Raw genomic sequence first — 25,509 nt, 5'->3', positions numbered from 1 at the left:
ACAGTTCACATCCTATAAAACCGAGTTTGAGTATTGCATGAAGTTCAAAAGACAATTTAGGCCTCATCAACAAATCCATATGTCATTTCAACTAATCAAGCACTAATGCATCATGTTTGTGCAATTGTTCCAGTCAATTACAACTTATCAGGACCGGGCAGAGAGAGGGAATGCACCCCATTAGGCTGCTTGCCGTTTACTAGCTTCTGATGTTTACTGAAACTGACTAATCGACTGCACTATGGTAAAAACAATGAGAGTAAAAGCCCAGGAGGCCTTGTATAATTTTCTGTCTGTAGTACAGACTAAATGCTGGAATGCCGGGCTGCTCTCTAATGTTGGAGAGAGGCAGAGTAAAAAAGGAGAACCCCTTTATCACAGAAAGCACAGCTCTAGATCCACTTTAATTGGAATGGCAGGCAAGCCAGTCCTTTGTGAAAATTCAAACCTGTCTATTACCAACAGAAGCTCAGGAATGACGGAAGATATTCCTAGAAAGAAAACAAAAGGAGTCATTTGAGGTTTAGTCATTTGATAAAGCAGTCCATCAGCAGAAATGTCGCTGTTAATACACTGTATGAAAGCTTTTAGGCTCAACCGAGCTCCACAAAGAACAACAAAAATAATAAAAACAACACTGTGCAAAATGGACACCTACGCACTGGCAGTATTTTCATACTCACCCTTGCCCTAATCTGTCTGTACAACACTAAGCACAGCCTCTGAAAAGGCATTAACCATATATCATAATAGGGAATTGTCAGCGTTATAATACTTTCTGTCTAGCATTCAGAAGCCTCCCGCCCTCACTCACTCATTTACTTCCCCCTTTCCCTCACTCTCTCTCCCCTTTCCTAGCGTCCTTAGGCAACACAGCTTGTCGTCATTGGGCATGCACAGAGACACTGAGCACTGATGCTCAATCATTCTAGTGCAACTCTCCAGGCTCATTTCTTTCAGACAGAAATGTAAGCGGTTTAAAATAATATATATGGTTATCTGCATGGCACAGAAATAAAAAACAGACACTAAAATCCTGTGAAGAGCCTCATCACACAACGCTGTAAATTGTGCACACTTAGCATGTGGCAACAGCAATGCACGGAGATACGTTGGGAGTGGAAAGATCCACATACGCAGAATGAATCTTCAAAGACATTAAACTAGTGCAGATAAGCTGACACTGATGTCAGCTCATCTGCACCCCAAAACAATAAATTGAAGCAAGAGGCATCACAGATAATTTTACATTCATTTCACGCTTGGTGCCACAATGATCCAAGAGGCATCTGTGCCCACAAAATGGCAGCTTATGCTCGGGGCTTTGCACGGATTTTATTAGTGACTGCCACGGGGTGTCAGAGTGTTCAGCTCAAGATTGCTTCTGCTTGGTAGCCAAGAAGTGACTTGAGGAGAATCGGTGTCCAGTTCTAATAACTAATAATAACATCATCACCTCAGCTTTAGGCAAGGTGCTTTGTTTTCTGCTGCTGGCCACCAGCATGTTCTCATTTGGACCCTTGAGAAGCTGAGGAAATATTAAATCCACACAACAGGATGATTCATCACCTCTGGTCTGTACCAGATGGCGTTTACAAGGGTTTGCAGTACATGTAATGTAAACTGAAATGTGCAATTTACTATATTTGATCAACAACTATCATGAAGAAATATCTAGATAATTGAATACAAGAATGTATTATGTAACTGCAAAAAACCCCAAAACAAAACCTTATTTTATGACAAGTTTCGGTCCTTAGGGTGTTTAATTCTTCTCATGAGACATCGTTAGGCAGGCAACTGACAGGTCCTAACTTCGTTCAACAAGATAACAACTCCAAATATACAGATAATGATAAAGAACCATATTCAGCGACAAGAAAAGTAAGTACTGCAAGGAATGGCAGATCCCCCGCTGGGAAGAGACAACTGAGACAGCCTAAAACCACAGAAGAAATTAGGCATGTTTGAAGCGAACTATCAAAAGCTGTTCATGTGTGCACCTGAGAACTGGTGCCGTTTTGAATGTCATGGACGCTTACACAAAATAGCCGCTTTTTTCCCCTCCATGTGTATGAAGGTAATGACAAATGAAAGCTACTTGAGGCATTATTTTCAAAAGCATCTAAACTTTAGTCCGAGTGCTTAAACCTTCCCACAGAATTGTGTTCTGGTATTTAAAACTTTGGACTCAACAACACCGTCTCTTTCATTTTCAAGTTCATTTGGCAAACACGGCAGCCTCTTAAACAGGACAAGTGCCATTATTACTTTTTTTCAACTATGAACCATAACATCAAATCAAATAAAGGAACTTATTAAAGTACTTAAGAAAATTTAGCAAATGGAGCAAACTAAATGAGATGATTGGACTGAAATCTAAACTGGCTAATTGTACATCCGTATTCCATTTACCTGAAATGTTAGGTTACATGCAGCACCTGTAGAGCAGAGCTGTATAAAAGCTACAAAGACAACAAACGCTTTGCAGCTGCTGCAGATTCAACATGTCTTCGGCACGCTGACTTCAAGGTAAAACTTAATTTAGTGGGTCCATGTAAATATGAAAGGCACAGATGAGAAAATCAAGTTAACCAAATTCTTTGCTTTGTGTTTATAAATGAAACAGAGTGCCCTTCTATTAACCCATCTCCTTGTGCGCTGCAACCATCACAGCAAATCACAAGCTGCGTGCCTGCTGTCCCTTTGAGCCAAAATTCAGGCCATCCTTTTATGCAGTGACTACTTCAGCCTGAGGTAAAAGGAGTGTTTATTGTGACTTTAAAAATACCCCATCAAGGTCTTATGATGGATTGACATTGGCAATGGAGAGAGGATCTGCCTGTTTATTGTGATACCAGGCTTGGGGAGAGGCAAGGCGCAGCAGTGTTCCATCTCCATGAATGCAGCCGGGTGGCTGTTGCCTTGGGCGTGCCATTGAGTGACGCGGAGGACACATTATGCAGCATCTGCATCATTACTCTTGTCTTCCACAAACGGTTCAACAGTTGAATAGGACAATCTTCATAAGTAGCAAAAGAAAAGCACTGGTGAACCGTGCCAACAAAACAGACCGAGTTTAGTCTTTGCCAAAGTGAAAATGTAGCCGGCCGCTTGAGACAAAGCAAGAGAGAATAATCAAAAACTGCAGTTCAGTTAAGCAATTAATAAACAGCTGTCTTGTGATGGTCACAGAAAGAAACCCTGCTGATTTAGCTTGTAAAACAGTCATCAGTGAATCAGGAAAACAGGGGGCTAAATTATGAATGAAAGGAAGGCACTCCACATGAACCCAATGCTGGTGGTGATGCACTATGAATGAACCCAGCCTTTGGCCCAGGTAATGGGCCTTGGTTTTTCTCCTGGGAGGGGGTGGCAGGAGAAGGGGGAGGGTGAGAAAAGAAGGGCCAGGAGAGGGGAGCAGAGAAACTATCACAAAGCCACCCATGGATTCTAATGGAAACCCCATCGCCCTTCACATTTCCTTGTGCATTAACAGCAGCAAGGTCTCCCATCTTACTAACCCTGAGAGGGCTGGTAGCAGCAGCTGCCCGCCCACCATCTACATTCTCAACGACTCGGCTTATCTACCCAAACTGCTTTTAACACCTGAATCAGAAATACCGCTAGCCTTTCAAAAAGCCTTCCACGTAACTTTCTCCATGCTTTCAAATAGTGCATTGCATCCCTGCTACCACTCTGTTTGTTATATCTGACTGTCATGGGCAATTCTCCGCTTCAGGCAAACAGAAAAGAGGGATGGAAGGAGAGGGAGAGTGGTGGCCCAGATAAAAGCCCTATAGAGCTGCAGATGCCCAAAGAGCTCCAGATAGGCTCTATCCCCGGAAGGTAATGATCGAGGATAACTTTGACCTTCAAGTGTCCTGCCCTTCCACAGAAGAACAGGGGAAAGGTAATAACCCCAGAATGACCTGGCTGAAGTGGGTGCAATTTCAGGAACGATTCTTCAGCTCTGGCATCTCTTCCAGCTGATGTTCCATTCCTTTGTTATGTGGCTTTGTCATATCTCGGCACATAACTGGTTCAATTAGCCTAATAGCTGCCTTGCTGAGGTGCACCAGGTGAGAACTGGCTGCCAATGTCACCAATTAATCACCTGAGTTAGCCTAATTAATTAAGTCTCTGGTGGAGGCTGATAACGACTCTCCCAAGAGCTTTTAAATTGCTGGTTAGTATCTGTGACATTTAGCATCATAGATAAAGACTGCAGCTAAAGGTAGCACATACAGCTGGCTGTCACCTGTTATCAAAGAAAAAAAAAAGGTCTGTGCAGATTAATAAATTAGACCCTTCTTTCACTTTGCCACTGATTTGTTTGGATTATTTACAGATTATATTACTTAAAATGTTGCAAATAATTGTTATTAGCAATCAACTTATGACTAAATACACTTGCATAATATCATGTGATGCAATACAACAGGCAGCAATTTGGAGATTATTTAAAATATGAATAATCTGGCTAATATAACATATTTGTTTCCACTTCTCCAGTGCTACATTGGAAGAAAAAAAGGGGGTGGAAACAGGACTGTGTTGGAGTGTGATGTTAAAGTCTTCTACCAAAGCTTCATTAGTTAACCCTGAACTGCTGTTTAGGTGAACATTAATCTGCACATTTCACCTCCACACTATCAAACTGTTACTCTTGGCTTTAACAGAACCTGATGAGTTGCAGTGAGCTTGAGTTCTCAGATGTTTGCTGTTCAAAAAAGATGCCCTCCACTCTCAAGAGGGCACCATCTCCCTCAGAGAACGCATGGTTTACTCACACAGTAGGGGTTCCTTTAGGTAAACTCTCATGAGAGACAAGCACCACCTAGTGTTGGACTGGTGCACTACACAGGCACACAAAAAAGCCACAACAGAGCATTTTAAATAGCTTTTACCACTTCAGTCATTAAATTTGATCATCTCAGATAATTAACCATCATTATGTAATGATGTAGTTTTATAAAGAAGCGAGGGTCTCAAAGTGATCTCTAAATTTTTCATTTTCTGTTGATCTCATGGCTGCAGAAGACCCTTTGGCTAGCATCTCAGTCTTCCCTTACCCTATCCAGGTAAATGCTAGAGAACATCTTTTCAGATTACTTGCATAATCTGCTTACCTTTGATTTGTAAAAAGGTAACAGCCTCATTAGTCTGCCCCCCATCCATTCCCGGCCCTCCCTTCACCTTTAGGCACCTGCCGTTTGCCACAGGTGGGCATGTAATTGCTCTGTGGCGTGGTCATGTTCTGAATGGTTAGAAGAGAGCAGCCTTGCTAATGAGGCTGCTCACTGTGTTGCTTCTGCACTGCTGAGAAATGTATGTGTGTGTGTGAGGAGCCAGGTGTGGGGTGTGTGTGTGTTGAGAATCACATACATCTGGTATTCTGTTGCAGTACGACACAGCTGCTGGCTGCTGTGTTTGGGAGAGTCAAAAGTTTTGAGTGCATGCGAGTCGAGCAGAAAGGCTCGCAGTATTTGGAGAGAATCTGAGTTTTTTCTGCATTTGCTTGACACTACAAGGCAAGCGTGTGCATGATCAGCCTGTTGAGCTCATCTTCCACCCCGTTGTGGGTATGTGTGTGGTCTAAAAGATTGCATAAATACTCACTAGTGGTGCAATGTTTCTCAGTGGCATCACCCTGAGTGCTGCTCCTGGGTTGCTCCTCTCCCGCACTGTGGTGCTTCCTGGTTGCACCGGCACCCGGAACCGCTGACAGCTGAGCCGGCGTCAGAAGGTCTGCGGTGCCCACAGAGGATCAGTTACCGACAATGGACAATACTCTTTGTGCTTTGTGTGCGTGTGCAGTTCGGTGTGTGTAAACACAAAAAGCACTTCTGAAACACGCTGCTGGCAGTATATTATGTCAGCGTGTATGTGAGAATAAAACACCAAAAGGCTATGAAGGTACGTTGGCAGACATTGATAAAAATGTGATGTGACACACAAAGATGACCAAAGGGTTGTGATATGCCGAGTGAAGTACAACTGTGTGTCACTCAGCACACACATTAATATTAAAACTACAAAGATATAATTTGCAATGGTTATGTTTCACTCGGAGCTCGAGTATGACAGGAATAAAAAACAGAACTGGAAGCGTAGAGACATGCAAGCCCCTGAAAATGAGACATTTCAACTCTAACATCCGGCGATATTTAAGTTTTTAGCCAAATTTATCACAACTCCTTTCATCTTGTCACGGGGGAGGAACCCCCACCCACCCCCGGACGCACTGTGGGTTTTGAACGCCGCTGCAGCTGGACATCATGCAGTGCTGGGCTAATTGATAGCTTTATAGCAGGACCTTGACTGGAAGATTAAATATTTACACTGCTGTATTCCTCCTCTCAGGCAATTGACTTCTGCTCCTGCAATATTCATTTAGCATCCTGTGCTTTTAGTTGCTAAAAGAGGAAATCAAAAGAAACAGGGTGACTTCTGAAAATTGGCTTTTTTTGCTTGACAAAAAAACTGTCAGGCCTCTGTGGCTGATGTCAATAAGACCTCTGTGCATACTTCAGATTATATTTTATATGAGAAATTTGGTCTTCTTGTGCAGTTCCCTGGCAGTCGCATCACTTTGAGAGGCGAAGATGGAAGATAACCTCAGCTTCAAGAGCAGTTTTGTGTCCATTTCTAGAAAAAGTCAGTGCAAGGACTGAACACATCCTGTTTTTTCTGTCGGCATATGCCCACACAGATATGATTTGTAGCCCAATCTGGTCATGGCTTACATTACTAAGAGGAATGTAACAAGTGTGCTGTGCTCTTTGTACAAAATGTTGTTAATTAATGTTAACTCCCACGTGGGCATGTAAAGCAATCGGAATATTTAAACAAGATTATACAGATTTGTGCTCAGTATTTGACAGCATACATAAAACACATCATATTACTGCGTTGCCTGTGTGCTTCTATGTGCATAAGCCTAATTTAGATTTACCCTCCGTCCACCCAGCACTGCTTGGGGCTGTTTGGTGAGTGTACAAATATGGAGCGTCAGGCAGACAGCTAGCACAGAAGGTACTGTCTGAAACACTGGAGCCTGAGGCGCCACTCCTTTTTGTGCCACATACTCTGCACTAAAAACTGACTGCTCCATCAAGTACTGCTGGGCTACCCTACAGATTTTCTTCCTAAAAGCAAATTTCTATTCTCTGAAAGAATCTATCAAAGACTTTCCAGATGAGAGGGGGGGGGGGGGGGGACAGACAGGCTGGGAACCACACAGCTAACATTAACTGGCTTGAGTTCATTATTGAGTTCAGCCTGAATATTCTCCCAAAATATTTATATATTTAGATAAACAAACTGTACTTTTAAGTGTCATCATTAGTCAGCTGACACAACAATATAATGAAACGCAGCAAAACACTCCTAACAAAATACTGGAGTAAGAGTTATTAAAATGATCACATTGGAAAAACTGTCTTCTTTTTTTTTTTTTTTTATAAGCAGCTAATTTAGGATGTTTGGATCTGCAGCAACCCCCCACCCCAACTCCCCCTTCTCCATTTAAATGAAGTTCTTACCCCTCTTCCTGCGCGCCTCCTTAATCTCTTCACACATGCGATCAAACTCAGGGTCCAGCTCAGCAGCGAATATGGCATGGGCTGTGTCCTTTAAACTGCACGCTCTGTGCCTGATCACCTTGTCTGAGAAGGGAGGAGATGACAAAACAACACAAATGAAGAAACACACAAACCACAGCTTTCTGTATAGGGCTGCATTCATGTGCCATATGTTCAGAGACATGCTGAGAACATAGTGCAGACATCTACCCAAATCTCTGGTATGGCATTTTAAATATTCATTTGCCTCCCATCATGAAAGCATGCTCTCCATACCCTAACGAGCAGGCAAAGCAAAGAGTCAATAGAAAGCCTAACCCATTCCACTGTATCTGTGAGAAAGGGGAGTGTAGAATTTTCTCACAGTACCAACGAAAGGATAGAGCTGGCTTTGCTGCGAAATGTTAGTGGGCAGAAGTGCAGACATGAAAGCGGGAATGCCACTACTTCAAACATTTAAGACAAAGTTGGGTGCATTATATGCACACACAACCATGTATATTGCACATACAAAGAGAAATATTTTTAAAATGCACACTCATTATCTCTCACAGTCCTTACACCTTTATAACTTCCAGGCCTTGTTCCCTTTAGATGTGTCACAGCATCATTAAATCCTCCTTTCCCCCTGCTTCTGCATCCATGGAGGGAAAATAAAGGCAGAGCTGCAGAGGCAGGCTAAAAGCATAGTCTCTGTAAACAGGCCGTCTCTCATTACAGCAGGCAGTGGGAGAAGAGTTCAGGCATAGAGTGGCACAGAGGTCACAATCTGCCAGCTTCCCTTGTCTAATTGGAGGATTGCTGCTTAATTGCAATGGAGGCAATTTGGGTGCATGTGTGTGTATTTTTCTACTGACAGAGCACGTCTCACAGTATGCTCATGCACGTGCATTATAAGGGGAAAAAATGCACGTGCATGAGCCCAAATGTCAAAGGCCAGGTGGGATGCCAAGAGCTCATCTGCAACTTCATGGACTAACCTCCCCATCTAAAACTGGCAGGGACGGACTGACATGCAACTCTGTTGCTTTAGCGTTCCTTTATAGTTAAAGGGTTGTTATTGCCATTTCCCCCAATCAGCTAAAGAGTATTTCTAACACTGAGTCGTACTGTGGAGCACAGAGATATCCCAATTTTTAAACAAATTATTTAGCCAGGTGGGGAGGTATAAAGCAAGCAAACCAACATGACTGGACGTGGAGGACTTTACGCTAAATTCAGTGTGAAGGACAAGGAGAAACCGACCACAGAGGGATAATGAGGTTCTTTCCCAAGCACTATGAGAGCTGGTGGAGAACTTCCCAAGCAGCATAATTGTGCAGGGTCTGGGCCATATTCCCTGGACCAAGCACAGGGTGAGCAGACAAGATGCTTCGTTAGTCTTCTTTATTAAATTGCCTAATTGCAATTTTTTTTTCCTTTAGTGTATCATTTGTAGGCCCTGCATTCCAACAAATGACCCAGGACCTCGGCTGCAAAGACAGAGATATGATTTATTCCTTTGGGCAGAGAATTGCTTCCCATTAGTATCGGGCAGCTATATTCTAGCAAGGGTGCCGAGGCAGCTAAACACACAAGGCAAGAATTAAAACAGCAATTTTAAGTGAATGTTTTAACGCAGGCCTGCCACATGCTGCCTTCAATAAACATTATATCAGATTTGAATCATTAATATATTATATTAATGCTAACTGCTATATTATATTAATTGTAAATTCTGCATAAAACACATCACCTTGAGGAGGCTGTGTTGTGGTTGTGAACTGAACTTAAATGAACCTATTCACCCCAGAACATTTCCTGTCATGCAAAATTCAGACATATGTGTAAGGTATAGAAAATGAAATATATTTCTGTTTACAAGTGTTTCCCACCAATCCTTATAAAGCCCATTCTAAGCCTGGAAAATGTGCTGAGATGAAGTGTGGATGGGGTAAAATTCAGTTCAAACTGCAAGAAAGGAGACAAATTAAATTTTAATGCATATGCAGCCTTCCACAGCTACAGAGCATGAAGTACACTGTGGAAATGCTATTTTCAGTGGGGGCCGTATGTACTGCATTTGAATTTCCAAGTTAGAGAAAACCATATTTAAGCAATTTTACCGCCTGGAAGCTCTCCTTTTAAGTCATTAAGTATTACATCTAATTACTTTTTACTCACCAGTGGTGGTCTAATGGAACACAGCCATGACTAGAGATACACAGGCTCATATTTATTTGGATATGTTGATATAACATCAAAGGAAATTGGACACTGGGAGTTTTCTATAGATATTGTGCCAGTTTTAGGGATGATATCACAAATAAGCTGGGGATTAAATAATTATACAACTTTTGGGGAAATTTTCTAATTTGCTTCACTACCAAGGGGTGTATAGAAAGCTTGATATCAAAATAAGATCTGTGACTTAATTATGAGATAGAACAGATATACTCAGCCTACCTTGGTAATACAAGACTATGAGTTTTTTTTGTTTGTTAATTTTTTATTTTACATTTGTGACAGCCTGCTGGTGAGATTGTATTTATGTACGTGGATTCATAATCAAGCCCAACTACTTCTCCTCACCTCCAGGGTCCTTGTCGGGATTGTATTCTAAAGCATTACTGCAGATGAGGTCAATGTCCACCAAGAAGTCCTTGGCTGTCAAGTACTGGTGGGTGTCAATCTTTGTCATGACAGTGGATAGGTCCATGGGCTGCCTAATCACCTCCAGGTAGTCTGACACCTGAAACATAAACACTGAGTTTGTGATCTCATTCACAGTTTGACAAAGCTGGCGTCAGTCCCTCCACAGATCAATTCCACTCTACCTCTTCAATGTCAACTGGCTTGCTGAAGATGTTAAAACGTTTGTCAGTGGCCAGGCGCTTGGTCACGTCCCTGAGAAAGAGCCTGAGCTCCCGTAATGTGTTCTCCTCCTGTTCAGCCAGGCGACGCTGTTCCTCTGCTGAAAGGACTCTCGGGCCTGGAGCCTCCGCCACTGGCAGAACCTCTTCACACTTATCTGTTTGAGGAGGAAAAGCAAGAAAAGTGCATAAAGTATATAACGTTTTCACACTGCTTCCATCCATCCAGCAAGACAAAAAGAAACCATCTAACACATTTAAGAACTGTGAGCGTCTATAGCTTAGCAACAAAGCACCAAAGATTTGGCTCAACTATCAGCACAAGTAATGCTGCTAAACAAAATCTTTTGGTTTAAAGTCAGACACCAGTGTCATTATTGACCTTTTCCTTTTAGCACCATTGCAAACAACAAACAAACTTAGTCCAGTGAAGAAGAACATGTAAGGATACGCTGAGACAAAATAACTGTCTGACCAATGCCAATTTTTTTTTAATTAGGTGTTACCTTTTCCTGCTTCTTACTGATTTTATGCCATCGAAACAAAGAAATTGTTGGGAAATAAATAACAGTTTCATAGCTCATTGGAGTTGTCTATCCTTATTATAGCCTCTTTGGACATTTAAACAGTAAAACAATTATTGTTCCAAAGAAAAACAGTAATAAATGTCAAAAGCAGTGAAGGTGCATCCCTAGATTAAAGATTAATTAAGCTAACGAAAAAAAAACTCCCCTGGTTTTGAAATACACCTAGGAACAGCCTCTGACCAGTGGCGAAGCGATAAAGCAAAGACAGCAGATCTTCACCCTTCGTCTCTAGAGGTGCCCATACTTGCCCAAGGCATCAGCCCATATCGTTAGGAGGGCTATACGGCACCTAAGGGCGCTTCACTCAGCAGCAGCGATCCAACTCCTGATTCTAATTATGGTTAATCGCGGCCGGGCCCTCTCACAGCAATTCCTCTGTGCTTTTCTGCTGGCCTCTCTGCAGGAAATCAGACTGCTGTCTTAGAGAGGCAGGAGCCCCTGAAGAGCACAGAGCGAGTACAGCAGGGGACCCTCCTGGTTTGCATCAATGAGGAATCGAAAGATGAATGCTGGACACCATTTCCATTTGAAAGCCCGGGTGGACAGCATTCTCATATTGAACTGGAACAGTAGACTTTGGGAACACTGAGATTGAGCAGTAGGGAAATAGCAGGGGGTAATTGTACTGGTGGATGGGGATGTGATTGAGGGGTGCTGTGGCCTGATTTTGATGTGGCTGAGAAATAGAAATGTCCAGGATTCACAGGTTTCACACTGGGCCAATCTTACACTTCTGTGTGCACCACCCTAATTACCTTAACATCTGTACATATTTTTGCCGAGGTGAAATTAAACCAATTCTGAACACGTCAAACAAAGCTTTGATCTGCGAATATGAATTAGGGACACACGTACACAAACGCGCACATGCAAGGACCGTTTTTAACATACCAATCAAATAACATTTGCTCCTCCAGTCTACATTTAATCCAAAATAAAAGGAGAGTTGAAATACGAAACCAGAGCTAGAGAGGGAATAATACAAGCAGTCAACACCAGCCAACACTGCCCTCTAGCACTGACAGAAGAAATGAGTCATTATGCTGTTTACTTATGTATGCATAAATAGATACCTGCATTCCTGAGGCGTGGTGGAGGCCTGGCTGCTTGAACCAACAGGAGGTCAGAGAAGAAGTGCCGTATTTCCTCTTCTCCCGGAGGGGACAGTGCAACTACTTCCCCATAGGTCCTCTGGAATATACTTCTCACCTGTATTTTAAAAAAAAAAAGAAAAGGGAGTTTTTAAAAAAGGGAAAAAAGAAATAAGGGTGTTTCTGAAAAAGACTCACCAACAGAACATGTCAAACCTTGTTGCCAGGCCGGTATACTTAGTATGTTTATTCTAAGGTGCCCTTTTTCATTGAGCACTATAAGGCAGTTGTTTCATTCATTTTTGTTCCAAGTAGAATTCATGAGATGTGAAAATATTCCACTTCGAGCCAATTTAATTTCAGTTTGATACCAGGGGCACAAACTAACTGCTTCCACTGAAGTTTGTTATGTACATTTTTGTTAACACAGAAGCCAATGATAAATAATAATTATGACGTTGACGCGAGTCCTCTTTTCATCTGTCGCTACATTAAACTAATGCACAAAACAGCACAGCAGAAACTAAGCACAGGACTTAATGAACGTGGAAAATATTTAAGTCCAAATTGCAAACCAAAGCGGTAAAAAGAAAACGGGACTCGTTATTTCTAATAGAACCCAATTGATAAACAGCCCACTGTCCAAGGTTTGCAGACAATGCATGGCCTTAAACACGCGGCAGATTTCTTGTGGGGAAATTCTTATATTATAAAAGCAACAACTTTCCCATATGTAGGAATAATAAAGGTTATCTTAACTGTCAAAAACTGCAAATCAGAGTGAATATGAGGTGTTAAAACAATGGGTTAATAAACACTAATGTTATTAAAAGGTGTTTGATAAATTCTCAACCACAACTCTACTAAATATAATGCATGTATGAAGTATTACAGATGTCCTCAGTGAATGTGCACAGCTAAGCAGTGTTTTGAAAAAAGAAAAACAAATAGCACTGTGGTGGATTTTAATGGATAAAAACTGTTCATATTGGATTCAATTCAATTCAACTGAAGTCAGTTTTCTTAATGGAAAACAACAGAAATGGAAAAACTGTGCTGAACATGAGACCCTGTAGTGGATGAGTTACATGGTCTGATTTGATGCGTTTTCTTTTAATGGTTGCTTGTTTGTATTTTTTCCTCTCAGCCTGCAGGATTCAATAACAATGTTTCAATGACTCTAAATTTGGTCTGCCTGTAAGTTCTGATGTTTCAACCTGTATAATTCAGAAGGACTGACTAAACTGTAAGTATTAATACAAAAAAAAAAAAAAAAAAAAAAAAAAAAAAGCACGATAACCTCATTCCCTGATAGCCAAATGTTTAACCTGAAGCAGAACTTTTTATTATCACATACAATGCACGCTTGGAGTCAAAAGACCTCAAGTGAGAGCATCATTATAATTCCTATTATTAATTCATTTTATTTGAAAAGGGACCATGGACAATATTAACATAAATGTCGAGTTAGCTTGGGCTCATTTGCATCTGTAGTCCCTCTGCAGGTCATACGCAGAAGATCATATAACCTGCCAATGTGTACATTTGAATGGATGCTGTATCCTAAGTTAGTTCTGTGATGCAGCTGAACACCAGTTCCAACAGGATGCCCTGCTGCTGACGAAGCGCCGACTTTACTCTTTATAATTCCCCCGCTATTTGTCATTCACATCGATCCTCACCCTTAGCTGTGGCATGTTTGCTCGCTCTGCACCGCTATCTGGTGTCTTTCTTTCACACACTCTCTGAATTGCTTGCTCTCCCCTCAGAAGAGGTTAAAAAAAGGAGAAACTGAGTAAAAACAGTAGGAGAGCCAGAAAGAGATCGTGCAGGTAGCACACAGCAGGTAATGATTCACAGTATTTTTATTATGATAAAGGCTGCAGGTGTATTAACACCAGGAGAGAGAGCAGTAATGTGTAGACAGATGAATGTTTAAAAAGGAAGGGAGGGTGGAAAGTATAAAGGGAATGCCTACTGGCTAGACAGACTGTAAAATAAAAGTGGACACCTATTCTTTATAGACTCAGATTAGGGTTGTTAAGATTTTGAGCTGGTTTACACAACAACTTTCAAAGTTTGTAGCTGGAAATCAATGTTTGCAAACCTATAAATTGAATCACATGAAAAGTTTGTGTATGCGTACAAGAGACACGTAGGTTTCCATTATCACCGTTCTTTCACTTCATGGTTATAGAGCCACTTATCTCCATCTCCAATGCTTTAAAGGCTTTATTTAGTAAAATCACATTCATGTTGGCTAACCTGAATCAAATTCCCAAGTCCCTACCTACTACACGGCATCTAGGGAATAAAAGTGAGAAATCTGCAAGAGTAATGGATAACTGGAACACTGAAGCTCAGATGGTGATAACATGGACCGTGAATGTGTCGCATCAGCAGGAGCTTTTCATTCACTGGACTGCATTCTGAATCTCACATATGAACTCTCTCTCTCAAGCTTGGTATGAGTTTTCTGTAGTTACTGAAAGAGCAAGAGAGCGAGGAGCTCACACATCCTGAAGGAGCTCCGAGAAGAATCGAGGCTCCTTTGCTCTGAAACGAGTCAGTAGAGGCAGCGGCACAAATAACTGGAAGGACATGCCAAAGGGATTACATTTTAGCCATCACCAAAAAGGGCTGGACGACATGGATGAGAGAGAGGTTCTGCTGGCTTACTTTATTTAGCCTGCTGCCACTGTGACCCAGTCCCAGAAAAGCAGAAGAAAATAGGTGAATAGGAAGTGACAATTCATTCTGCCAGTGCACACACTGTTGTGCTTTGATAAGTGAAGATTTAGCATGAACTGAGGAACAATGGTCAGTGATGATTTTGCTTTTGGAGACATAAATAGTGCATGACACAAAAGAGCCAGTATGCATTTAGAAACCATTGAAGAGGTCAGTGTCAGATATCTGAAACCCTCTTTCCAAGGTGATGCATCAGTTGTGCAAATGTGAAGCAGCAGGCGAGATTTGCTGTTCACTTTCAATGTCTTATCAGTAACTGTGCTATTGCGGCGTATCACCCAACACTGGCCTTTACAGCCCAACCTCAAGCGTGAACAGCAAAACCGCTGCAACTCAAGTCTGGCTGAAGGACGCACTGTACAAACATCACTACGCCTCATCATCCATCTCACAGGACATAAGTGTTACTACACTGTATTTATTGCTCCTTGGCACTGCAACCAGATTACCAATGCATTATTAATCATGCTTTTATGGTCAATCAGCAGTGGATAGAATTCACACTCTACAGGCTGTTGATACAGTTATTGTGCACTTGAACAGTATAGCAATGCATCAAAGACACAGCAAAAGGTGTTACAACTAGATAGATAGCAAAGATACTGAGGAATGCCACCATCCCTCCACACTCTTTGTGTTGAACCTGGAGCAAATTTTCCTTCTACTTTTATAGAAAAGGGAGTCAATCTTAGTAGGCTGAACGACTGTTAAGGGAGGGAGGGAAATTATGTAGTTGGACCCAAGCCTGCAGTGTCAGTTTTGGCTGGGGAGGGATCCTAGCCATTCCCTGCTGAGGCTTGGAGCTGAGACAGCAGCTGTCACTGTGTTCTCCGTGCCAGAGAGAGAAACAACACTCTCAGAGATGGCCAAATCACTTAAAACGCCATAGATTGCGGCATGTCCGTGCCTAAAAATGATTGATAAAGCAAACAAATCCAGCAAATAGGTCTAATTAGTAGATGAAACAAGCTTTTAAATAGCCTGAACAATACTCCCAATCAGCGGAACCAACTCATGTACTCGTTATGTTCCCATTGCAGGATTTAAAAGAAAGGCTGTAGATATAAGTAGTGCAACAGAAACTATTTCTAGCAGCAGCAGGAATGACTGAGTTTTTATACCATTAGCTTCAAATAGTTACTTTCTGATTTCTTACATTTTGTCTGGCTTTAACCACCATTTAGGGTCATCTCAGGGCAGTCTGAAAACTATTAGAAACTTAAAACCTGCTTATCATAAATAATCTTTCAGTCAATTTATGTCACTGATTACACCATAACATGGATTTAGTCATGTGTGCTAAAACACACCTACAAACTAAAGCTTATCTTAAGTGCTTAGTGGAAATGTCACTTCCAGTGTAGCATATTTCAAGGAAATCAATCTTCACATCATTTAAAGAAAAGTCAATCCATTAAGGTTGCTACAGCTGAGAATGAGGGCTCATTTAATTTCCAGCAGTGAAAATGTCAGTGGTCAACACTGTCAAGCTATGAAGTATTTTCTCAGAGTAAATAAAGCCACAAGTGTTAAGCAACAATATTCATCTGTCTGTCAACCATTAATCATCACACATATAGTCTAAATGTTCATTTACAGTCAGAAAACAGTGCAGACTGGGGCACAGTGTGGGGTACAAAGCTTGATTATTTGGTTTTTCAGACTGCTCTAAACTGCAGCATTTTTCCTTGAATGTTTGGGTGGGAGTAAGGACTCCCTGTTGGCTTTTTGCTATTTTTTTCCCCTCATCAGTCATTGGTTAGCAAAGTCTGTGTCATCAGCAACAGAACTTCAAGCGTTGTTGTCAGTGCTGCCACATTTAGATCCGGTCCGTTTTTTGTTTTAGCTTCAGCCAACAGAATCAATTGATAGGCTTATCAGCTTTGCATTTTTCTACAGAGAATATCCAATATATAGCAATTATTTTAATTTTGTTTTATTAAAAAAAAAATTCCTACATGCCCCTCACTATGGGACAAACCTATATCCAATATAAACAAGCACAATAAATGAAGTTCTAAAATTAAAAAATAATGACATTTAAAATGTTTTGATTTTAAATGAACCAGTCTTTCATTCTTTGCAGGCTCTGTTGCCTTCATTTTATCAACAATGTTTATTTTCTTTTGCTTTTTATTTTTCATATCTCTGGTTGAACAAGGTAACCCAAAAAAGACAAGCCTGATGAGGGGGTGGGGAGGTGGGGAGACTGGGTTACCGTGGGAGGGGGGATTGTTACGATAGTGATTATGACTGATGATTAGGGTTTCAGTGTTTCCCCTCAGCTGACTGCTCTGAAGGGTTGGGTGAGGTGTGGCGGTCAGCGGGTGACAAAGCAAAAGTAGATAAAAACTGTGGGAGCAGATGACATTTACTGTGACGCACTGTTTGCACTAGCATTACAGCTTAGCAAAGGAAAAAAAAAACCCTTCAAATCATGCTTTAACCTCCAACACCACATAAAAAGGACACTGGGTTAACAATCTTCTCTTTCATATAATGAAAGAAAAAAAAAAGGTTCCAAGCCTTCAGGAAAATCTCAAAATGTCAGCTCAGGTGTTCGTGTGTGCGTTCCTACCTCATCTGACAGCTTTGAGTAGTGAGTTTCAGCTGTGGCGAGGACAAGGACAGGGCTGAAAGAGGGCACATCCTGCAGCAGGGTGAGGAAGGTGCTCTTCACAGTATCACTTACTGTGTCCCACCACTCTGAGATATGTGGCATGTATACTACACTGGGCACGCTCCGGCGGGCCTCGCGGAATACCTACAGGGAAAATGGTCAAGCAAACAATGTTTTCTAAAACTGAAGAAATGGAAATAAAGATTGTGGAAGCCAGTAGATTGCCTACTGTCTCCAAATTTTGTTCTCACAGTAAAACAACTTCAGTTAAATAAATACATGTCTGCACCTTCTCAGTGCATCGGTATGCGTTTGCGCTTTACCTGAGCACAGGACTCCTCTGGCGTCTTGGCGCTGACGGAGTAGAGAGTGGGCAAGTCCAGGCGGTGTACTGGTAGCTTGTCCAGGTGGTGCAGCAAGGCAGGGGCCAAGTGGGAGCTCTGTCCTGAGCCCGGGGCCCCTGCCAGGAGCAGACGAGGCCTGTATGCTGTGGGCTGTTGGAGGGCAGAGCTAGAGGCAGATGGGAGTTCACAGTTAGTGTATCATCTATCACTATATGAGTGCAGTACAACAGTCCTCCAGTCATTTAAAAAGCCTCGTCACAGCAGAAGCCCTATTGTTCTCTTTTTACTTTTGTGCACTCACTGTAAAAGCTACAGCTTAGTCCGAGTCTGTAAGAGTTGCTTTTAATTGCAATGAATCTTTGGCATTTGGTGTAAAAGCAATCCCACACACAAGTGATGCAGAAAAATAAGCCACACGTGAAGAAGAGTGGTCAGAGGAAAAACAACAGGAATTCAGTATGGTTTTGCAAACACCCAGCTGTGAACACATTACTTGTGCACATGTGCACGCACAAGGCAACATGCCCGCTTGCAGCAGCTTATTGTTGTTTTCAAGGTTTGTGTAGGAGCACAATCTTAGTAATCCTACTCTGCATTTTACTTGATGGCTTTTTTGAAGGCAAAAAAGACTGGGACTCCTCCCTTATCTCAGAGTTACATGAGTTCTACGTCTGCAGTAATTGTTATCTGTACTCAACCTCGAGGAGACATGTTTTTGAAACAGAGTTCTGACAAAATCTGTCCTACTGCAGCACAGCTGTTTGATAACAACGCCAATAAGCCACTTAAGCATGGCTTTGCCTGCATTCAATCCAGTAGGTGCCATTAATCTACAAATCTAGACATGCCTTCAGGGGCTTTTCCTATGTGCATCTAACACACAGTGCGAGCAAATTTTATACAGCTTGAAAGCAAGAAGCTTGATAAGTGCTTAATGTGTTTATCAAATGGTTCAAGTTAACGGAAAGTCAAAGGCCAAGTACGTGATCGGTTTATTTCCTTTGCCCGTCTACATTTCTAAATAGAAGGTGCAATAGCAATTCTGGTTTGTGAGTCGTCTTATCACCTTCTGTTTCCTCTTTCATCCTCTCCTATGATCTAACCCCTTTGACTCTACAGCTGAGGATCGTTAATAAATACTCCCAGTGGAACAACTGTATATTTGTTGCCTTAGAGGTTGCCTTCATCTAAGGAGATAGCAGTATTTCAAGGCTCACTGGAGCTATTGTAGCACGAATTAAATGGCGAAAATGAGAACCGATAGCACCTGTTTGTACAAAGTTATTGTAACTTCAGCGTTAGAAAATGCAGTTCTGTAGAGCAGTCTGAAGTTTCTTTATCTGAGTAGGTCTTAAATGCATTCTTGTGATAAAAGATGTTTTTTTCTGACACAACATTCATTCCATCTGTTGTTTATGACATGTAAGCGCCTTTGCACAAAAAAAGCACATAAAAGCCATCTTTGGTGAACTCACGAGGAGAAATGGAGGAAGGGTCTGTGCATTGCAGAAGAGGTGAGCTGACTCTTTGGGGATGCAGCAGGCTGGACTTCGTAAATGGAAGCAGAGCCTTCCTCATTGTCATCGTCGCTATACAGGTCCTCTTCTAGCAGATGATTGTCACCGCCTAGCACTGTGAGGAACATTGATCATGTACACATGTGGCTACTCACTTTTCCTGGCTTTACTCAGTGTGCTGATGGCAAACGGGTACATAAAAAATTGTTTCTGAAAAGTTTAATCCTGAAAGTAGCACTGCTGCTGATGTTAATGAAGCAAATTCAACAAGAAAATTAAATTTAAAAAAGAAAAAAAAGGAAATCTGCTTATTAGGTAGAGATGTTTAGGCCATTTGACATCATGCACAGCTATGGGATTTTCATGTCATTAATGGCTTTTAGAAGTATGATTCCTGCAAGCAATCTCCAACTGGTCGAGTATTGCATCGAGCCTAATCTGCTGTAAACAGTCTTCAGTTGACTGGAGTGGGAGTTGAGTTATTGAAGCGCTCACAGGATGACTAGTTATCCAATCTCTGTGCCATCACTTCTGCATACACAGGGGAGATGTTTCACTACAGATTCTATGTTCACTGTGTGAGGGCGATACAAAGCACTTTGGTAATAAGGTTGGGGAACGAGATAGAGATAATCAAATACTACAAAGTACCAACAGGAAAAACAAACTAACAAGAGAGACAGGTGGCAAGAGAGATAAGAGCAAGAGTGACAGTGGAAAAACAGCAGCAAGAAAAGGAAAACACATGATAGAATTGAAACCACAGGTGCCTGGGTTCCAGACGCCTACCGTGTGTGTTGTCCCTGTCAGTACACTGAGCATGGGGGAAGACTCGGAGCAGAGCTTTCAGCACCAAGGAGAAAGAAGTGGCCAGCAGGGGCCTGAGGGTTGGGGACAAGGCTCGGCCTGGGGGAGCCAAAGCCCTCTGGGAGGCTGGGACAATTGTCCTCATTGCTTTGCTGAAGTCGCCAGGCCCCAGGACGATAGAGGCGACGTCCAGCTTCAGTTTGACGCTGCTGCCATAGATCTGGGGATAACGGCGGCGCAACGCCATCAAGGCTGCCTCTGTGCAAAGTGCTTTGATGTCAGCACCGCAGTAGCCTGTAAGAAAGAGAACAACAAAGCTTAGTGAATCATTTGTTTTCCTAATTAGGGTTTTACGCTGGCTCTTTTGGCACAGCCACTGTGAGCTGCTGCCACTTCATGGTGAAAAATTTTCAATTGTCTTTTATTGTTCTACCCGAACACCTGGAGCTTTAAAGTAAAGCTACACATTGCAGTCACTTTCAAAATTGGCATAATGTTTTATACTTAAACATCACTCTTACCGACACATTTTTCTGCAAGTTCATCTAAAAATGGCTCAGACAATTTGGGATTCCAGTCCCGTGTGTGGATCTCCAAAATGTGCTTTCTGGCCTGAAGAGAGAGTAGTGAATAGGGAAAAAAACCCAAATAAATAAAACACAAGGAGCAAAAACATGAGGTAAGAAACCCAGAAAAACACACCATAAATACACCTATTAAATGCAAGCACCCTTCACCCTATCTAGAACTGACAACATAATGAGAAAGATCAAAACAGAGCCAAGTGCGTGAATGAGTTCAGCTGAAACGTTTGCCAAAGCTACACCCTACAATTCACTGCAACATCTCCACAGGACTCCGCTTTGATGATCGGGCAATGAGAACAAAGTGGTTTTTATCGTGAATAAAGTGCGAGAGTTTTCATCATGTTTCATCATATCTACCTTTCTATTCAACTGGCATCATTGAGATGGATTTCATGAAGCTGTCTAGCTTGGGCAACATAGCAGAACTAAAACATGTAAAAAGACTCGCTTTTGCATAAGAGAGAGTGTTTTTTCCCCATCCTCTAATCATTCAGAGCTTACTACTGGTGAGAAGCCACCACTGGCTTGCAGATTAGCCTTTGATTACCAGTGATCCTACTGTGTGGACAAACGATGCAAGGCGACCCATTAGACAGACTCGATGGGGAGGAGTCACCTGCACTGTTCTGGTCATCTGATTCACTGTCACTTTTACTCACACGCAACATTGTTTTATGCTTCCCGCCCTCTAAGAGCTAAATAAATCAATTACGTATGGAAAAAAAAATTAAACTTCTGAGACTGAATTTTAATTTTCTAGAAAGCTAATGAGCATCTGCTTTGCCACATGCTTAACTCAAAACATCAAACACTGAGGATGAAGAGAAAAAAAAACCAGGAGATTTTTAATAGCCAGCGGGCTGTGGGTACCAATTTTGTCACAGGACTTATGAGTAAGAGACTAATTATGTTTGCATTATTTTCGATCTCCAGCTGGGTGTCATTGAAACAACTGTGCGCACACTTCCACTGTATACAGTATTGATGTTTCTCACCTTCTTATCGGGCAGGCTGAACAGAAACTCCCGGTCAAAGCGTCCAGGCCTCCTGAGTGCCGGGTCGATAGAGTCAAGTCTGTTTGTAGCACCAATGACCACTATCTCCCCTCGACTGTCCAAGCCGTCCATCAAGGCCAGCAAAGTTGATACAATAGAACTGTACAGAGAAAAGGAGGCGATTACAAAAGCTGCCAGACAGTTATAGAACAACAAATTCAATTTTGTACATGCATGGCTCTAAAACATTATACGCAAACCTTCATGCAAGAGCCAAATACTGTTTGAATCAATACTGATACGGGTCATGAGTTGGTACAACCTAAATTAACAAGGCTTTATTTTTGCAAATGGTACAAAGATTCGGTCCATTAAACAGCCATACTGAATAAAATAGTGTGGTGCAAAGAGCAACTGTGCTTGTGCTCTGTTGACTAAAGCGTGGCAGCATGGATGAAAAAAGAGAGCATACACACTCTTCACGTTTTGGAATAAACTGTGGTTTAAATGGCACTCTTCACAGTTACAAATATTTAATTTTCTAGCAGGCAATTGTTTAAGCAAGGCTCAACTTCAAACTGTGTTTACGTGAAAGGCCTCTTAACCCACGCACAGTTCAGATTCAGTGGTTTAAATCAGAAGTGAAGGTCCCCTGATTTCCACTACTACTGTGACCAAGGCTCAAATGAAACTCAAATTCTGTTGACGACAAGCAGGAAAGTAGATATCCAGTAAATTTAATTTACAATCGGAGCTACAATGCCAGCAGTTTTAGCAAAACTGCGCCACCTATTGGTAGTTAAAAAGACAGCAGTTTGGAACTGCACATGCAGAGACATGCCACTGCTGCTAATGTGCAGCAGTGTAGTATAGGTTAGGCATTTTACATTTACATGAAGCAGCTGTGCATCTTTGAAAATGACATTGGCCTTACCTGTGTATCTGGTCTTGCTTGCTGGAGCGAACAGGAGCCAAACCATCAATCTCATCAAAAAAAATTATGGATGGCCTCATAAGGTAAGCCTGGTCAAAAGCACACACAGGACCAAAGTCAAGCTTACTTAACTCAATATATGATTACACTCCTTAGCTTTACCTGTGTTTAAGTACAAAGAACTAGAAGAACTGAAAACATGCCATCAGAAACAAAAAAATGTCTTCCACCTCATCAGAGTGCTGTTGCAGTGGTTTACCTGGTCAAAGAGCAGGCGTAGCTGCCGTTCTGATTCACCAACCCACTTGCTGAGGCAGTCGGCTCCTTTCCTCATGAAGAAGGAAACCTTCCTGTCACCATGACTGCACTCATTGGCAAGAGCTCGTGCAACCAGGGTCTTTCCTGTGCCTGGTGGGCCATAGAACAAACACCCTCTAAAAAAAGAACAGGGAGAGAATAGGACCTTAGTTTATGTGATAATTACAGCTCACCACTTTTTAGATTCATCTCTAAAATGACTACATAAAGGAAATTCTCACCCTGTGGTTGATCAATATTTGATGTTAATAGTACTTCAAGCTGTAAATTGTTGGGATAACTCAATTTTATGCTCCCTTAACCAACTTCAAATAGTGCTTACACTTCTTTTATCGTGCACAAAAGGCATAAATATAATGTCATCATTAAAGTAACGATCCCATTTTTTTCCCTAGAAAACACAGCATAAATTGGAACTGAATAACCTTATATTCTTGCAGTACGTTCTCACCTGGGAGGCTGAATCTTGAACTTCTCAAAGATCTCAGGATACAGCAGAGGGAATACCACCATTTCCTTTAGTGACTGTATGTGATTACTAAGACCACCCACATTGTCAAATCTTACCTAGGGAGAAGACACACACAACCACAGACATATTTTAAGTCAGTTTATCCAATGTCGGAAGCAAGCGCTGTACCTCTCTTCCTGACTTTAAGCCACCTTTCTTCTAGTGGGCTCTTTCTTGCAAACAAAAGATTTGAAAATCACATGGTGGAGTTTCTGTGCTCAGAGATCGAGCTGAACAAATGAAGGATATCCCCCCCTCCCTGACATCATACAGACCCACGAGTAGAAAAAGAAAATTGTATGGGACATTTATAGACCTTTTCCACTAGTATTTACTCGGATCAACTGGGAATGGCTCGACTCGGTTTTTAGGATTTCCCATTAGGTGATAGTACCCAGTACCAGGTATTTTAGTACCTACTCAGCCGGGTTTCCAAGCAATCTGAGGCAATCCAAAAATGAGACGTCAACAGCCTGCATTCTACTGATTGGTTAGTCAGTGGCATCACTCGATGAGTCATGAGAGCATCTCCTTCACAAAAATCTAAAGCCCCATTATTGAAACCCGGCAATGAGGGAAATGCCTAAAGGAAAACAACACCGTGGTCCCCAAGTCTGACAAAAACCCACACCGAGCAGCGGGTATACCATCATCTCAACGCCCTCCATTCGCATTACATACAAATGACGTCAGAGGACTTCCGGGACACGGCTGTAACGACCGCACACACATTTTGTGATGTTTAATTGTAATGAAAAACCACCGAAAAGAGTCGAGTCACGTTTAGTCCAGTAGATGCTAGTGGAAAAGGGCTATTAGAGCAGCCTGAAGTACATTCTAAGTGTGTCCATACACTGAACTCTTTAATGGAAATATGGGCTATGTTTAATATGGCAATCCACCACTTTAAATAAGGAAAAGCATAACAGGTCACATTTTAACTCAGAAAATTTCTTTTTTTATGTATTAATAATTGACAGTTCCAAAACTAAACAGTGGGTCGTTTAGTTTTGTCTAATAATTTTGATGAACCCAAGTATTCAGGCTAAACTGTGTTCTATTATTGTTTTGGAACTTGGGAGTATTTTCACTCACTGAAGGGTCAAGGTTCATTGGATCCACATCAGCCAAGCTTGCACCCACTTTAACTCGATCACGCAGCACCCCACTAGCCAGGTCTTCAGCCGTCAGATTCATGGGCAAGCACCTGTTGCAACAAATTCAAGTGAGTACAACAGAGTAGTTAAAAACACTGAGGTAAGAAGAAAGAAGGCAGCAGCCAGCACCTGTTCCTGGCCCGAGTCATGCTCTTGCTTTTTCTGCGCTCAAAGCGTTCTTCATCAGAAGATGAGGTGGTGTCACTGCTGTGAATGGCGTGTTTCTTCACTCTGGAGAGGCGTGACAAATCAAGGGTCAGAATTGTATCACTCCGCACTGACATTCCTTTTTCCCCTCATGAGCACATTACTCGTACTAGTGAAAAGCTACTTGTGAAAAAGACAGTAATATGTTGAGCACCAGATTTGGGCTTTTCACAGTTTGCCCACCTTATATGGCTTCTCCTCGCTGGGGATCTGTGGGTGTCAAAAAGTGAGGGGTTGCTCTGTTTTCTATTCACTGGCTCTGAAAAAAGGGAAACAAAAAATGATTAGTGGTTACACTCTGGTATAATTTCCACTTACTGTGCTTTTTTTTTCTGTTAAATTACATTTGAAACCAATTTAGAAGCGTGAAGAATAATTCAGAAAATACATATATTTACCAATAGGCGGTGCTTCATATCTCTGCACTGTCTTACGCTGCCGCAGATTGTACGGTCTGTCATTTTCCTCCCCTGCCTCCTCTGCTTCATCTCCTTCATCATCGTCATCATCATCCTCTGCATCTTCCTCCTCTTCCTCACCATGAGATTCTGAAAGCCATAAGTATCATCTTTAAATTTGAGAATACTGAGTTTTTAAAATATTATATAGTACACTAAGCAATCAATTTTTATGATTAATTTGTTT

The 25,509-nt window shown here is 41.8% G+C and overlaps 1 protein-coding gene across 2 annotated transcripts in view; it reads right to left on the bottom strand.

The window, feature by feature from the left end:
• The window catches only part of atad2b (ATPase family AAA domain containing 2B), a 65,933-nt gene that overhangs the window by 36,363 nt on the left and 4,061 nt on the right, over positions 1-25,509 (bottom strand). For both annotated transcript variants that reach the window (XM_040017091.1, XM_040017092.1), the window contains exons 7-24: positions 25,263-25,412; positions 25,048-25,123; positions 24,787-24,888; positions 24,596-24,707; positions 23,441-23,556; positions 22,931-23,105; positions 22,672-22,760; positions 21,738-21,897; positions 20,677-20,767; positions 20,138-20,449; positions 19,307-19,463; positions 17,811-17,997; positions 17,446-17,631; positions 12,099-12,234; positions 10,403-10,596; positions 10,158-10,317; positions 7,548-7,670; positions 5,623-5,751 (exon numbers count right to left, since the gene is read on the bottom strand). In XM_040017091.1, the coding sequence (XP_039873025.1) occupies positions 5,623-5,751; positions 7,548-7,670; positions 10,158-10,317; positions 10,403-10,596; positions 12,099-12,234; positions 17,446-17,631; positions 17,811-17,997; positions 19,307-19,463; positions 20,138-20,449; positions 20,677-20,767; positions 21,738-21,897; positions 22,672-22,760; positions 22,931-23,105; positions 23,441-23,556; positions 24,596-24,707; positions 24,787-24,888; positions 25,048-25,123; positions 25,263-25,412 (2,655 nt within the window). The remainder of the gene's footprint in view (positions 1-5,622; positions 5,752-7,547; positions 7,671-10,157; positions 10,318-10,402; positions 10,597-12,098; positions 12,235-17,445; positions 17,632-17,810; positions 17,998-19,306; positions 19,464-20,137; positions 20,450-20,676; positions 20,768-21,737; positions 21,898-22,671; positions 22,761-22,930; positions 23,106-23,440; positions 23,557-24,595; positions 24,708-24,786; positions 24,889-25,047; positions 25,124-25,262; positions 25,413-25,509) is intronic.

The sequence above is a fragment of the Simochromis diagramma genome, unplaced genomic scaffold, assembly GCF_900408965.1.
Source record: "Simochromis diagramma unplaced genomic scaffold, fSimDia1.1 OVJJ01000802.1, whole genome shotgun sequence".
NCBI lineage: Eukaryota > Metazoa > Chordata > Actinopteri > Cichliformes > Cichlidae > Simochromis > Simochromis diagramma.
Note: the sequence above shows the minus strand (reverse complement) of the source record. Positions and strands in the feature narration are given on the sequence as shown.